Consider the following 16,443-nt stretch of genomic DNA (forward strand, 5'->3'; position numbering starts at 1 on the left):
GCAGGAATGATCTGTCAGTATGTCAAGACATATATACAGAAAGGGCCCCAAAGTTTGCTAGGATCATTGGACTTTTTTTCCTCTTGGCCAATCTTGATAATAGTTGCCCTGGGCAGGCTTCCCTGGAAAGGTGGCAGAAATTTTCTAAACAAACGAATTCAGTAGTTGTAGATTTTCTGGGCTGTATGGCTGTGGTCTTGGCATTGTAGTACCTGATGTTTCGCCAGCAGCTGTGAAACATCAGGTACTACAATGCCAAGACCATGGCAATACAGCCCGGAAAATCTACAACAACTAATGAACTCTGGCCGTGAAAGCCTTCGACAAAAATAATAATAATTCAGGTTGATACTGGAACTACTACTTGCTCGTTTTGACCCATCTAGTAACAGAGGCTCCTAAACACTTAGAGGAAACCACATATTTTTACTTGGCCTGTTTCCGTCCTCCCCTCTGGGCACTCAATTCATAACATTAACATAAAATATTTGGGGTCAGCTGTGTGGCTCTTTCCCGCCTCTGAGGATAACTTATATGTCACAGAGAATACCTAACCACAGTGATTCATCTTATTTCATTTTAGCTAGATTTGGTCTGAGTCATAGGCCACTTATGTCTCCGTTCCTGTGACACTCAAGCCTGGGTTTCAGTTATGCTAACTCACTTGAGAGAAAAGCCAGTGCTAGTGGCTGAAGAACGAAGGGGGACTTTTCTCTTCATGAGCCCCGATTCACACCATCGTCATTTCATTGCATGGGGCGATGGGAAGAGTAAATGCTTCAGGAATATCCTTTCCCTTCCGCCTGAGGCATACGCTGCTCTCTTAGGCACCAGGCCAAAACGTTTCTAGTCACCTAAGCTTTTAATTAGCCAGTTTGGTGTAGTGGTTAAGTGCGCGGACTCTAATCTGGGAGAACCGGGTTTGATTCCCCACTCCTCCACTTGCACCTGGCTGGATGACCTTGGGCAAGCCACAACTCTGGCATGGCTGTCCTTGAAAAAGAGCAGTTTCTGTCAGAGCTCTCTCAGCCCCACCTACCTCACAGGGTGTCTGTTGTGGGGAGGGGAAGGGGAAGCAGTTTGTAAGCCGCTCTGAGACTCCTTTGGGTAGTGAAGGGCGGGGTATAAATCCAATCTCTTCTTCTTCTTCTAATTAAAGGGTCTTTTAGCATCATTTAATCTGAAGATTATTATTTTAAGCTGCTCAGTGGTCATATGTTTTTCATGCAGTGGCTGAGTTTTTTATGCTGGATTTTAATTAATACCTTCCAATGTTTTGTTAATATTATTTGTAATTTTGTAAGCCGCCTCCAGCAGGTTCCTTGAAGAGGCAGCATTAAAATGTGCTAAATAGACAAACAAATTAGGAATGCTTCAGCCTCTGCTGTGCCAGACCCAAACATTCACTGAACTTGGCCTGACTTCCTTCCAGACCTGGCTTTTGACAAGTCACGGGAAACATGGGGTTAGATGTGGTGTTATGGATGCTGTCTGTACAATTAAACAGAAGTCTTCCTCAACTGCAGTAACAATAAGTTGCCTGTAAACATGCTGGTGCTATCAAATCAGATCAGGCCTGTAGTGGTAATAAAATTGCCCCCCCCACCCCCAGATTTCCCCATGCCCCACCAACCAAAATTTTCTGGCTATGCCCCTGAATAAGATGCAATTATTACCATGCTGCAGACAGGACTATGATTTTGATTATGCATGGAACTGAGTATCTTGGATCCCTGATTGTACGAGAGCTCTCCAGTGGAAACTATTTGGTGCCAGACTGTAAAGGTCTGACTTGGTCTGACTCAGCACAGAAAGTTCTGACATTCTTGTGACTGAATGTAATTATCATGTTATTGACAGTGGTATGACTGATTATCCATGAAACTGCATATCCTGGATCCCTGATTGTAAGAGAAGAGCTCTTCAGTGGAAACTGTTGACCACTGTGCCAGACTGTAGAGGGACCTTGGTCTCACTTAATACAGCAAAATCTGAAATTCTTGCCATTGAAAAAGGACTTGAAAGCCTTTGTAAGAAGATATCCAAAGAGTCTGATCTTTCAGCAAACTGACTTAGCCAGCTGCCTGCAGCCCAGACTTGCACAATAACCATCTATTCAGGACATTATAACTGCACAAGCCCCACAGAACACCAGAGCTGTTAACTGAGTTATGCCTTTGCAAGTTTCAAGCATTTCCGTGGAAACTGACGATCTGAGGTTATGTGCTGTGTCTCAGGATGCACCCAGAGAGGGAAACACACTTTGGGTTAAACAAGGTACCCGTAATATTGTCTCTTCTGGGGCAAAGAACAGCTGAGGAGCTAATTTAAACTGGGGGGAAATGGAACAGGAGGAAGAATTGAGCTCCCCCTCCCTACTGCTGCAGCCATGAATCTCCTGCAAATTGTCTAGCTAACTCTATCATCTTCTGTTCTACAGAATCAACAGAACCTGTCTTGAAACACCGAATTTATTATTATTATTATTTTTGTTTCTACCTAATTAACCAAATGCCCTGATCTAGATGTCCCAGGCTAACCTGATCTCGTCAGATCACACAAGCTGAGCAGGGTCCGTCCTGGTTAGTACTTGGATGGGAGGCCACCAAGAAGTCCCGGGTTACTACGCAGAGGCAGGCAATGGCAAACGACCTCTGTTCAACTCTTGCTTTGAAAACCCGATGGGGTCACTAGAAGATGGCTGTGACTTGACAGCACCTCCCACCAATTAGCAAATAGGGGAGTCATTACATTTCCCCCCCTCTTCTGATCATTGTACTGGGGAGGGGGGAGAGATACAGGAGCACCACTCAGTTTCGAAGCAAGGCCGGAGCTGTTTACTCCTGTCCAATCCAATGTGAATCCAAGTAACAGCTTCCCAAACCAAGCCACGAAGCGAATGCACTTGACAAGTGACAGTGCACACATCCCCCCCCCTTCAGCATACACAGGAATGGAGATTGCCGCGTAGGCAAAGCCCTAACCAAAAGAACAGCATGTAATGAAACACAAGACAGGCAGGGGAGGCCTTCAAGAGCTTCAGAAGGACACAGGGCATAAGGGCATCCTCCAAAACAAAGCACAACTTTTAGCCGAAAAGCTATGTTATCACAATAAGAGCTGCCATAAAGCGATACCAGTCACAGGTTCTCTCCGTAGCTTAAATTTACTCAGCTGGTCCGTCTGTGTCCTCGCTAGCGTACGTATGCGATGAAATTCTTCCTTCAGTCCCCAGAAAACGGTCTCAAGTTCATCCCTAAAAATTCAGAGGTCAATCAGCCAGTGTCCATTCAGTAGTTAACTCAGATGCCAGCCAGCAAGTACACTGCCAGAACTGGTTTAGACAGGAAAGCCAGAGACATAATTTAAACACAGTGAGCTTTCGGGATGGGGCTCTCCGTCCTGTACCTTTAATTGCAACACAGGTTAGAAAACTTTCCAGGCGCAGCTTCTCCAGTTACACCAGCAGCCTGATTGGTACCAACAATGGCCACACCTGAGGTGCCCTTCTCAGGGACAGGAGCCCCTGAACGTCAGCCAGATCTATGCGCCGTAAGAAGGCAATGAGAACTGAAGGGGGGGGGTTGGCTGGGGGAGACCTACTAATTTAAGTCTTGGGGGCAAGAATGAAGAAACGCTGGGGCAGAAAGGGAGGCATAAATTACAAACCAGCATAAACACTGCCTAGGCTTGAGGCCAGTGGAAATTTTTGCTGGAAGGAAGGAAGGAGGGCGTTTTGTGCCAACTGCCCCTTCCTGTTGCGGACCCCGATTCCCCTCATATACCATGCCTGGGAGTCCCACCAGAGCAGCATTTCTGGGTGCTTTTTGGGGTGCAGTGAGAGGAGGGGGGAGCAAGGGAAGTCTGCTCCATGGGTGGAAACCCCTTCCCATCAGCTGAGGTCTTCCGCAAGATCCAACTTGTACCTATTACAAAACCATCCCCACAAATGAACCAAGAGACAACTTTCCAAAGTACCTCTCAAAGACAGTCGTGGCACAGGGCCCCGGAGGGAACTCCTGCCTAGATGAAGCCTGTTTGTCGCTTTTTGCCTGTAAAGAAATGGGGGCAAAATGTGCATTTTAACAAACCTGATGCTCATCCCAAACAACTGAACACATTAATAGATTTAATATGGTAACGACAGAATGACGGTACTAGTTTTTGCTTTGTATTCAAATGAAACTATAGCAATCCTAAACCGTCGTTGGGAAGACAGGTTTCCCAGAAATCTAGCACAGCAAAGCCTTGTTTTCTTTAAGCTGCAAGAAAGGGCAGAAAGCATAGCTGGATTATTTAGATATTTTGGAATGGGTAAGCACATTTGTATAGGGCTTATGTGAAGTGCACGGTGCCCTTGGAAACATCAAGAGGTTCTAATGCACCACTTTCTTCTGCATGTCATTTGTTGTAATAAGGAAAAAAAGAATATCCTCAAAAGGAATTCAGTGTAAAATCATCCCTTTTCATTCAAAACTTTAGCCATACATTATAAAATCCTACTCCAATACACATAGCGACGTACAGACGCAGAACTAATATTGCTTGCCATATATGTTATGTATCAGATCATAGTATCATATGAGTTCCCATCCAAGAGACTCTACCACATTCTTCAATAAACTCAGTCAGGGCTCAATCAAATGCCTTCTATCACACACTAAAAGAAGTTATTATATTTGACTGCCACCTTGTGGATTAGCCCTGTATTACATGGGCGTTTATCCAAAGCCCTTTAACTGAGAAACAAAGTTGTTACAATAACCCTTTTGTGGGTTTTGGTGTCATACATAGATATATATATTTCACAGTACTTGAAAGGTTTCCTGACAGCTGAAGTCACTACAGTCTCGGAACACAAGGATGGACACAGAGGCAAAGGCAGACTGTGCATTTGCTTTAAAGAATGATATTTCAATGCAAAAGGGTATCAAAATAATTTGAAAATTATGGTTCACAAACCATTCAAAATACATAACGGGGGAAGGACTGCATATGCATTTAATTGCTTAATTACACTTAAATTCAGTTTATGGGTTAAACTAATTTTTACTGCCTACGATTGACAACTGATGCATGTCACAGTTTGCAAGTATTTCTACAAATCATCTTACCTCTTTTTCATATCTTAGTACCTGCGTACAATTTTGTGCTTTGCTTATTTCTTTGAGCTGTTTCTTGAGAAACCTTATTTCATCTTCTTTGACGGCAATAACTGATTCAAGTTCCTTCTCCTTAAAGTTGTTGTCCTCCTCTGTTTGCTTTAGTTTGATGCTCCCAATCTCCAATTGTTCCTTGAAACAAAAGACGTGCACAGCACGGTTGGACAATTTTCAGGCTCTGAGCAACACTATTACGAAACTGACTGCTAAATTAACAATTAGAAACTGAAATGAAAACCAGCCTTGTAAGTACCACCATCACTTTAGGCTGAAGTAATTAAAAACCATTTATGGCTACATATAGTTAACGTCTCCTCTTGGACAATTATTCAAAACAATTGTATGTTATTTTAAGTATATAAAATAGCAGCACCACTGATAACGCATATTAGTGCTTATAAAATGTGGGAGATGTTGTCTTATTCCATTTCTGCTCTCTGTTCACTAATATTTAATTAGTTTCAGCATGTGCTAGAATCAAGATAAAGTACATTTAAAGAAGGTGACAATAGTTTTCAAGGATTGTAATTTCTGGAACAGCCAGAACGTAGCTATTTAGCACTTAATGACTTGGGGTTTTGCAAGACGCAAGCTATAAAACTTCAAAGATAAGAAATTAAGGAATTTTAAAAGTCGTCTTCTCTCCTACATTGTTAAGCTATTAATTTCTTGTGTATGGTGACAGTCTGTATAGAAAGGAAGTTAAAAAAATCCCAGTAATATAAAGATGAGAAATATGACGCAAGCGAAGCAGCAGGAAGACTGTTTTCTTGAAGACCAAGTCTTCCCAATCCTGATGGATGTATGCCATTCACAAACAAGTTACAGTTATGTACTGTAATTAAAAAAACTTTATGTATAACTTTCTTTAGGAGGATCATCTAACATACACATCTCATCTTTTGGGTAAAGAGCAGCGCACTAAACAGTAATGAACACAGTAGATCGTTCAGATGCTACCAATAGTCAGTGAAGGACATGTGGAAGACACAGACAAGACGGATATGAAAATGGGGGGGGGGGCAGAGCCGTTTCCCAAAAGGTTACCTAACCAAACCAAAGAAACACACACCTATATGTACAATATTCTGGCAAATGCCCCAGTCTCAAACATTCTGAAGTGAGATCCACTTCCGAGAAACTTCCTCTACACTACTTTCCTTTCCCTGAAATAAAAGGCAAAAATCTTCCATCGGTTAATGCTGAACAAGTTTATGCTTCATTTTTCATTTTTAGTATTTCTAAGTCACCGAAATACCCATTTTATTGCTCAGTATTTTCTCTGAAACAGGAGACTACAACAATGTCACGGTAGGGGGAAGTGTCTTTTATACATCAACAGAAACCCCCTTCCCCGAAGACACAACAGTAGCAGATCCCAACAATTAATATGCTATTTGGTATCACTGATTTCAGTGCAATTTCCACAAAGAAGGGTGCACGTAAGGCACTGAAATTCCGGCTACTATTGGAGATCTGGTTCAATCCCTGTTCTGTATGGGCCCCTCATAATGTCATCATTGCAGCAAGAAAACAGCTGCAGTGTGGCTCCTTCCCACACCGGGTTAGAAATTGGGGAAACGCTACTGCAGGATGCTGCTGTACTATTGTCGCTCCCATGCAGTGATAAATGTGAAACCCTGACTGATTCCATAAAAGCATTTGTTCCTCCCTTGGTCTCCTGTTTCCCCTGGTTGTACTGCTCAATTTCCCACTATTTACTGTGCGGCCACATTTTGACCTGCTTCTTCCCCCCCCCCCCCCCCCGATTACCTTAGGATCAAGAAGATGGGGCAAAATCGGGGGGAGATTTAGGTCAAAATGTGGCCGTGTAGCAAATAGTGGGAAACTGATCAGTACAACCGGGGAAAACGGGAGACTGAGGGCGGAACAACTGCTTTTGCGGAATTGGTCGCTGTCTTCAAATATTGTGTTTCCAAAGTTTCCTTCTGTAACCCAGGATACAAATTTGTTTAAAAACACAGGGGACTACTCCGCTCGGCAAAGTCTGAAGCCTCTCCCTAGCCTAAGGCCCTTCTTCTGGCGGAACCAGATCTTCCATGGGAGGGTGGCTTCTTAGGCCGAGGAGGAAGGTTTCAGAGTCTGCTGAACAAAGGGGTGAGATGAAAGCCAAGGCCTCTTGAGACACCAAGTTGCATACAAAATACTGGATTTGGCAGATAACACTGAACGGAGCATACTGCAGCTTGGTCAGAAGGCTGAGAAGGTGGCACAAACCACACATGAGAACAGGTTTTTTTTTTGTTTTTTTTAAAAAGGGTGTTATTGGTATAAAGACTCCAGGTGATCTTTCCCATTTCTGGGGTGGGGGGAGTAACTGCTAGTATCACATTGTGGTATGATTGTGTTTGTCTGGGGGCCAAGACAGTTCACAATACAAACCTAGGAGGGGCTGAGGAAAAGCCTCTGCATGGCCCACAGAAGGTCTCAGGTTCAATCCTGACCTTTCCACTTAAAAGGACCAGGCAGGAGACCTCAGTCTGAGACCCTGGCGAGCCGCTGCCAACCTGAGTAGACAATACTGACCTTGATGGACCAAGGGTCTGATTCAGTCTAAGGAAACTTCATGTGTGGCCATGTGTGAGGAAAGAAAAGGATGGAACAACAAGCAAATTCAATTCAAAATGTGAATGATGCTGAGTTTCGAAATGAACAATAAAGAAGAAGAAGAGATTGGATTTATACCCCGCCCTTCACTTGGAGTGTCAGAGTGGCTTACAAACTCCTTTCCCTTCCCCTCCCCACAACAGACACCCTGTGAGATGGGTGGGGCTGAGAGAACTCTGACACAAACTGCTCTTTCTCAAGAACAGCTGTGCCAGAGCTTGTGACTGACCCAAGGTCACATCAGCAGGTGCAAGCGGAGGAGTGGGGGGCTGAGAGAACTCTGACACAAACTGCTCTTTTTCAAGGACAGCTGTGCCAGAGCTTGTGACTGACCCAAGGTCACATCAGCAGGTGCAAGCGGAGGAGTGGGGAATCAAACCCGGTTCTCCCAGATTAGAGTCCGCACACTTAACCACTACACTCTCAAAAAAGGCACTATGTTAATACCACACAAAGATTTTGTTTCAAAGAAAAGGGGGAAGAGGGCAGATTAACTGAAAGAAGTTAAAAGTGGAACTGGAAGTTGGCAATACTAAAGGGAAATCAGGGAAGGAGTGAAAAAAGTACTAGAAAAGGCGCAAAGCAGGGGTTTGAACCTGCTTCATACATCCCTGTTTTTGAATTTGTTTGGGATCCTGAAGTCCCATCAGCTCTACCACTCCCAGCCGTCTGAAGATGTCTTACAGTACAATCCTAAACAGAGTCAACCTTCTAAATCCACCGAAGTCAATGGGCTGATTGTTAATTGCTTAGGTGACTGAACAAATCAGGCCTGAGAATTCACTTTTGCCATTTTAACAAAGTTGTTACGTCACATCCTTGGAAAGGTAATTCTGAATAACTGGATGTATGCCCAGAATCAAATCTTACACTGTAAAGAACAAACAAATAACTAATTTGCAACATTTCTACGGGAAAGTTCATTCTAAGCTCAGACATGCTTACATCACACACTCGGTTGAGGCGAACTGATTGGTTTTGATAGAGTCATAGAACATAAGAACATAACAGACGCCAATGTTGGATCAGGCCAAAGGCCCATCCAGTCCAACACTCTGTACCACACAGTGGCCAGGAATACCAGTGCCATCAGGAGGTCCACCAGTGGGGCCAGGACATTAGGAGCCCTCCCACTGTTGACCCCCCCAAGCACCAAGAAGACAGAGCATCACTTGCCCCAGAGTCCCTATCTATACCTTGTGGCTAATAGCCACTGATGGACCTCTGCTCCATATGCTTATCTAATTCCCTTTTGAAGCCACGTGAGTGGACCTATAAGCCACCCCCTAAACACCCCTCAGTCTCTCAGATGAGGGTTGTATGAGACTATCTAACCTTTCTGAAAGCCCTTTGGTGAGAATCTCAGTAACTGTGTTTAATCTTTTAAATTTTAGATAGGTAAGAGATGGTATGCATGTCTTTCTGTTTCTGATGTCATTAACATACTGAAGTATTTTTGTATCATTGTGATTATTTCATATTTAATTGTTTCAAGAGTGGTTAGACTGATTTCAAATAAAAATCTTACAAGGTAATGTGAGTGATCTTTGGCTGGGATACAAGATTTTCACCGGACACCTGGTGTCAACAAACTTCTGACTTCGCTTCAGCCACAGGGCTGATAACCTGTAGAGATGATTATAGGAGAGAACAATCTTCTCTATACAGCCCCGTGATTTAGCGGTTAAGGTACTGCTTTGGAACAGCCAGAGAGACTCTTTGTTTCCACGTGTCTGTTTTAAAGAGAATGCTTCCCTCATGCGTCGGCAATCCATTACAGACGTAACTCTGCTTATGAATGCACCGTTGTGGTGCAGGATTATGCTGCCACCATTTCTGCCCTTTATGCCTGGAAGTCCCTCCCCAAATACCGGCACTGCCTTCCATCTCTGCCTTCAAATCCATACTCAAAAGCCATGGTCTCTACGAGACCTTTGGCAAATGCCCCAGTCTCAAACATTCCGAAGTGAGATCCAATTCTGAGAAACTTCCTCTACACTACTTTCCTTTCCCTGAAATAACATGCAAAAATCTTCCATCGGTTAATGCTGAACAAGTTTATGCTTCGTTTTTCATTTTTAGTATTTCTAAGTATACAGCAGTACTGACAAAGATGCTCTCTTTCATGACCACATTGCACATGATGCAGAAGAAACCCCAAATTTGTCATCAAGCCTCATCGGATCCTTCTGTCTCAGCCCAGCCTATTCCTCCTCCTCCCTTGAGGCCCCCCCATGAAAGACTGAACACCCCAGGCCCATAGCCATAGGAATTTCTACGTCAGGGGGCATTTTAATTTCTTGGGGTGCACTGGGGCACTGCCTAATTAAATTAAATGTAATTTAACAGAGGTGCTGGCATTAATTAGCTGCCTGTTCTCACCAAACTCAGCCACCTTCTTCTATTTATTTATTTTATCTATTCATTCATTCTATGAGGGTGGCTCTCCCTACTGCATGCGGGTATCAGCCATCTCCCCAGCCAACGGTGACTCGGAGCAGCACATGTCAATAGGGCCTTGTTTCAGGATGGGGGGGCTCTGGGAGGCGCTGACAGGGTGTCGCTACAGCCAGATACCTGAATGCCCAGCCAGCCCAATGAAGTGTGCGAGGAAAACTGTGCTGAAATGGTTAGAAGGGGGCAGCGAGGGAGCACGCACAGTGCCCAAATGAAAGCCCGGGCACACAGACTGCCAGCTGGGTTCTCTCCTCTCGCCTGCTGGAACTTTGAGGTCTCCCAACGGCTGTGAGGAGGTGCTGATGCCAGTCCAGCGGTAGCCAGTTAGCTCTGCCGCTCGGTCAGCTGGCCGGAGGTGGCACTGGGAGGTGACACTGGGAGGCCCCAGGATTTGCCACCTGAAAGCCTCCCCCTCGTGAGGCCTGGGTGTCTGTTGCTTGGCTGCGCTCTGGGAGGACTGGGCCACAGAGCCACCCCTTGAGTCTCTCCGATCCTCCGAGCGCACCATCTGCCATGGTCCCATAGCTCACTCTTCCTGGCATGTGCCCATGGTGGCTCAGAGCTGGGGCTGTGCTTTGAAGACCCAAGGAGTGCCTGGGAAGCGGTAGAGATCCCCCTTTCCCCCAGGAATATCTATCACCTGGCATCTTGTAGGGGAAGTCTGCGGCAGCCCCACATCTTGCCACTGGGGGGGGGCTGGGCTGAAAATAAGTCATGGGGCCTTGGTAGGAAGTTGGGGGGGGGCAGGCCCCGAAATGCCCCACTGTAGCTATGGGCCTGGAACACCCACTTTCAATTCTGACCCACAGACTGCTGCCTTATTCCTTATCCCCTACTGATGTTCAGTCCAGTTAAATTAAACTGATAATGGCTTATACAATTATGAAAACAGGAGAACAACAGTAAGAAATCTACTCAAGTGCAAAGCAAGATGAGGTATAAAGCTTAAGTGCAATTCACAGATCATGTGGATATGATAGGAAGCCTCAGCTAATTTCTTTCACACTCTGCTTTTATAAACGTACTCCTAAAAATGTAATACGTGAAGAGCTCCCAAGACAGTTCTGTTCTGTATCTAGTTCAGCGTCATTGGATGCTTCCGCATTGTTGAATGACTGTACTATTTTTGAGCAACATGGTCTCAATCATCCACTGTACCCCTGAGCATAATTTGGAAGTAGGCAGGAAGGCAGATCCAGGGTTCTGTGGTGTAACAGCAGCTAAGCCATACGGTATCAGTCACTGGAGGATGGTTTAAGCAAGGCACTGGCCTGGTGTAACCATGACACCTCTTCCCTCCTTCCCTTGTGAAGCATGCCAAGAACTGAAGATAAAAATCTTCACTCTGACTCCTGTTCATCAAGAGGGCTGAATGTAGAAGCCTTAAAAATGATCTTGAAGTAGAACCAAATATAATAAAATCATTAAAAAACAACCACCGTACACTATGAATGGCTTCTGTCCCAGGGGTATTAATATGCAGAGCGCCCTGGGGAGGAGGAAGTGAGCATGCAAGGCTGAGTAGAAACCAGGTCTTATGTTTGTCACAATCTCCAAATAGATCAATGGCCAACAAGAGTATTAATTGGACATTTATTCACCATCATAACTTAATCTGTATTTACAAGTGTATTGTAAAGAGACTGCTGAAGACACGTTTACAGTGAGATAACTGTTGGGTAGTGTTCTAACTTCCATTTCTACAGAAGAAATTGTTGTGTTGTTACCATTGGAGGAAGACGATAGTTTGCTTTTTGTTTCTGAAGTAGTAATTGCAAAAGCTTGGTTTTTTTTTTTTAAAAGATTCGCTCTCAAATTAGATTCCTACAACATAATTATCAACTGTCACTAACAAAATACTTTTTAAAAACAAATTAACACATATGATTTAAATTTGCTTAGTTGACAGAAAGTGTTCCTAGCTCATTTTCTATGAAGAAATCCTAAAATAAGCTTTCAAAATACTATTTTGATAACGCTTAATATATGTTAAATTCCATAACCATATTACACCCTAATATATCTATGGAATGGTAAAGAAAGCAATAAAAGAAGTCCAACCAATAGTTGTGAAGGCACTACTGAAACGAAGATCATGTCTCTTTCAGTGGGAAACTAACCTGGAATCCTGCAAGACGTTCTGAACTCATTAAGAGCAGAGTAGATGTCTAATAATCAAATATTTAACAATCCCACCCTTAGAACTGGACCGATCACTGTAGAGGAAGGAAGACCAGGGTGACCAAGAACAAAGTTTGTATCTCGTTTCCTCATGTTCAGGGAAGGATTAAATAGTCTTGTGTGGGGCTACTTCTGCCAAGGCTACTTTGAGTCACCCTGCTGCCCTGTGACCCCATTAATGCCATGCATTTATTTGTGTCATTGTTCACGTGAAATGTGAATTCTCATCAAATCTCATTGGGACTGTCACTAAAGTTTCAAAAACAAGCTGATTTGTTTTCACCCTTAAATAATTGGCACAAGTTTCTTGGTACATTACAATTCTAATGAAGTATTGTTTTAAATATTGGATCGAGCATTTTAACTGACAAATCCTCTTTATTCCAGTTCCTCTTTCTTTTCTTTTTTGGTCAGAGGGCAACATTTGGATGTACAGAACTGACAGAGTGTAAAATCCTGAGGCTCAAAAACCATCAGTAGTTGTCATGTAGGAGAAGGATGCAGAGCAAGATCATAAGAACATAAGAACATAAGAGACGCCAATAATGTTGGATCAGGCCAAAGGCGGCTCCAGCCCAACACCCTGTATCACACAGTGGCCAGAAATACCAGTGCCATCAGGAGGTCCACCAGTGGGGCCAGGACATTAGAAGCCCTCCCACTGTTGGCCCCCCCCCCCAAGCACCAAGATGACAGAGCATCACTTGCCCCAGAGTCCCTATCTATACCTTGTGGCTAATAGCCACTGATGGACCTCTGCTCCATATGCTTATCTAATTCCCTTTTGAAGCCGTCCATGCTTGTAGCCGCCACCACTTCCTGTGGCAGTGAATTCCAAGTGTTAATCACTCTTTGGGTGAAGAAGTACTTCCTTTTATCCGTTCTAACCCGACCACTCAGCAATTTCATGGAGTGCCCACGAGTTCTTGTATTGTGAGAAAGGGAGAAAAGTACCTCTTTCTCTACCTGCTCTTTCCCATGCATAATCTTATAAACCTCAATCATGTCACCCCTCAGTCGTCGTTTCTCCAAGCTAAAGAGCCCTAAGCGCCTTAACCTTTCCTCATAGGGAAAGTGTTCCAACCCTTTTATCATTCGAGTTGCCCTTTTCTGCACTTTTTCCAAAGCTATAATATCCTTTTTAAGATATGGTGACCAGAATTGCACATGGTGTGTTTTCCCCCCAGGATGAGGTGAAGAGGGGAAAAGGCGGAAAGCCTGTACATTAATTACATGTGGCTCTTACTGGCTAGCAACCATAAAGTCTGCTTGGGATAAAAGCATGCTGAAACTTGTAGTGAAAAAAGACGTGATGGAGCTCAAAGAATTTAGGGGAGTGTGCGTGGGGAGGGGCCCAACATTCAGCCCTTCACCATCCCACCTTGCTGATCTTAAATTATAGCTTTGTAACATGGCCATCTCTACTTTACAATGCTTGTCAAGAGATTATTAAAAAGTTATCCAAGATTATGGAAATTGAACTTCTCCTGGCAAATATATTTAAGTTGTTCAAATAAGAACACAGGGCTTATGGAGGATTTGGTCAGCAAAACAATTCTTTTACACGGGGGTGGGGTGGGGCTTAAGAAGTCAGGATCCTTCCTCCTAACACTTTGCCTCCAAGGTACCACTGCAGAGAGAGACATCCAAAAACCAAGCAGAAAATTACTTTCTCTCCTGCATATTGGCTTGGATACAACAGAGGTTCCACTGACAGAAGGTCTTTCAACCTGCAGACTCCCTTGCCGCCTTCTTCTTGCAGCAGCTCAAAATGCCCCCTGAAAAGCTGTTGGGGGGGGGGGGGGAAGGGGGACCCTATGACCAGCACTGGAGGGGGAGTCAGTTCTGCAGGGGGGGAGGAGGGAACTGGTGAAAATCTCTTCCCCTTCTGTTTGTAGAAATCCCTCCACTGGATCCAAGCCACTGCCATTTTCTTACTATCTCCAGCGTAGTCATACTTCAGTAGGAACTACCTAACATTTTAGGAAACACAATCAAGGGCTTTGTGGTTTTGGGCCTTGTTTAAGCTTCTACACTTCTCCTTTGTCAGAGGACACTAAGCCCATGTGCCCTGCAACTTGCAAGTACAGTATGTAAGGTAATGAAAAAAAGTAACTTTATGTAACGTAATGCCAATAGGTATACAAGAATAATTGAGGCATATAATTTTTCAAATACGTTAACATATTTGACACTACACCTTGCAACCTGATTTTGGCATAATAGATTCCATCTTAACAAACAATGATATTAAAGAGTTGCCTTCCTGAACTTGCACTCTGTAGACTGTAACAGAAGCTTGATTGTCTCTCTTTTTATCTGCTCACAAAAGCTCACCATAGGCCACTGGGCACCACTAAAACACAAATACTGAGTGGTAATGGGGAAAAAGCAGGGTTGGCCAAAAAGTGACCTGAAGAAGTACTTCCTCTGTCCCTAGAGAAAGAAAGCAACCAATCCATGTGCTGAATGCCAAGCGCCAAAATGCCAAGTGCCAAAAACCTTCAGCACAGTATTTCCCCCCGGAAAAGAACATTCAAAATATACACAAATATATTCATAATCAATGAACTTACAATGGGGTAACTCTGCTTATGATGGAAATGTAGGAAAAGTAAATTTACACCTGACATCAATACTTGGTGTGCTAAGATATGGGGAAAGTTCAATACTTGACAAAATAACTGTACAGACTAAAACCATACAAAATCCCTCTAATATACAAAGTGGCTCCTTTTTAATCATTTGCTGACTTAAATAAGAGATTTAGCACATGCCCTGAGATCTACACATAGGTATATATAGCTTCTATGATATAAATAATACACTGAACATTAGCCAAACCTTTTGTTAGAAGAGAGAAGATTTATACCCCGCCCTTCACTTGGAGTCTCAGAGCGGCTTACAAACTCCTTTCCCTTCCCCTCCCCACAACAGACACCCTGTGAGCTGGGTGGGGCTGAGAGAGCTCTGACACAAACTGCTCTTTTTCAAGGACAGCTGTGCCAGAGCTTGTGACTGACTCAAGGTCACATCAGCAGGTGCAAGTGGAGGAGTGGGGAATCAAACCCGGTTCTCCAGATTAGGGTCTGCACACTTAACCACTACACCAAACTGGATATACAAAGGATTGTTACGCTTGACTGGCCTGCTGGAATTCTTAATCTTAACACTACATTATAACATCTAGCATTATGGCTGACAGTGCAATCCTGAACATAGTTACACACTCTTTTAAATCAATTTAAATCTATGGGTTAGAGGGATGTAACTTTGTTTAGGATTACACTGTAAGGGTTATCATCTTTTGTCAGTCTAAACTGAAGAATGTTATGGAAAATGTAAAGTAAAAGGTTTTTTAAAGAAAAGAAAAGAAAAGAAAAAGAGGCACTATACTGGGTGGTTTTTTCCTATCATAGCGTTAGAGCCAGTTTGGTGTTGTGGTTAAGAGTGCAGACTCTAATTTGGGAGAACCAGGTTTGATTCTCCACTCCTTCGCATGCAGCTGCTGGTGTCAGTCACGGTTGTCTCAGAGCTGTTCTCTCAAGAGCAGTTCTTGAAAGAGCTCTCTCAGCTCCACCTACCTCACAGGGTGTCTGTTGTGGGGAGGGGAAAGGAAAGGAGATTGTAAGTTGCTCTGAGACTCCGTGTGAAGGGCAGGGTATAAACCCAGTCTTTTCTTCTTCTGTCTTACTTGGAGATTTGCATGTGTGTGCTCATTCAAAAAACACGATGATGTTGTGAGATGGAAATAATGCTGGAAGACACTCAGTTACTTCACAGCTCAATCCTATACAAAGGATTTATTTCCATGGGTTTAGACCAGGAGTGGCCAAACTGTGGCTCGGGAGCTCCATGTGGCACTTTCACACGTATTGTGCGGCTCCTGGCAGGGCGGCTGGGGAAGTGAAAGGGAGGCATACCTCCCTGATCAGTCTTCCATTCTCCAGCCAGTGTTCCCCTCCCTGGGTAGGCTTGAGGTGTGTGTGTGGGGGGGGGGACAGAGAAAGGAAGC

General features: G+C 43.9%; 1 protein-coding gene across 2 annotated transcripts in view; it reads right to left on the minus strand.

Annotated features, from left to right (window-relative positions):
- Positions 1–16,443, minus strand: part of TANK (TRAF family member associated NFKB activator) — a 48,095-nt gene that overhangs the window by 9,207 nt on the left and 22,445 nt on the right. Inside the window, exons 6-8 of one of the 2 annotated variants that reach the window (XM_015429638.1) lie at positions 5,115–5,294; positions 3,979–4,052; positions 3,171–3,256 (exon numbers count right to left, since the gene is read on the minus strand). In XM_015429638.1, coding sequence (XP_015285124.1) covers positions 3,171–3,256; positions 3,979–4,052; positions 5,115–5,294 — 340 coding nt within the window. Of the gene's footprint in view, positions 1–3,137; positions 3,257–3,978; positions 4,053–5,114; positions 5,295–16,443 lie in introns of both variants that reach the window. The other variant, XM_015429637.1, reaches the window with a different exon arrangement.

Source organism: Gekko japonicus, unplaced genomic scaffold (genome assembly GCF_001447785.1).
Source record: "Gekko japonicus isolate JY-2015 unplaced genomic scaffold, Gekko_japonicus_V1.1 scaffold590, whole genome shotgun sequence".
Taxonomy (NCBI): Eukaryota; Metazoa; Chordata; class Lepidosauria; order Squamata; family Gekkonidae; genus Gekko; species Gekko japonicus.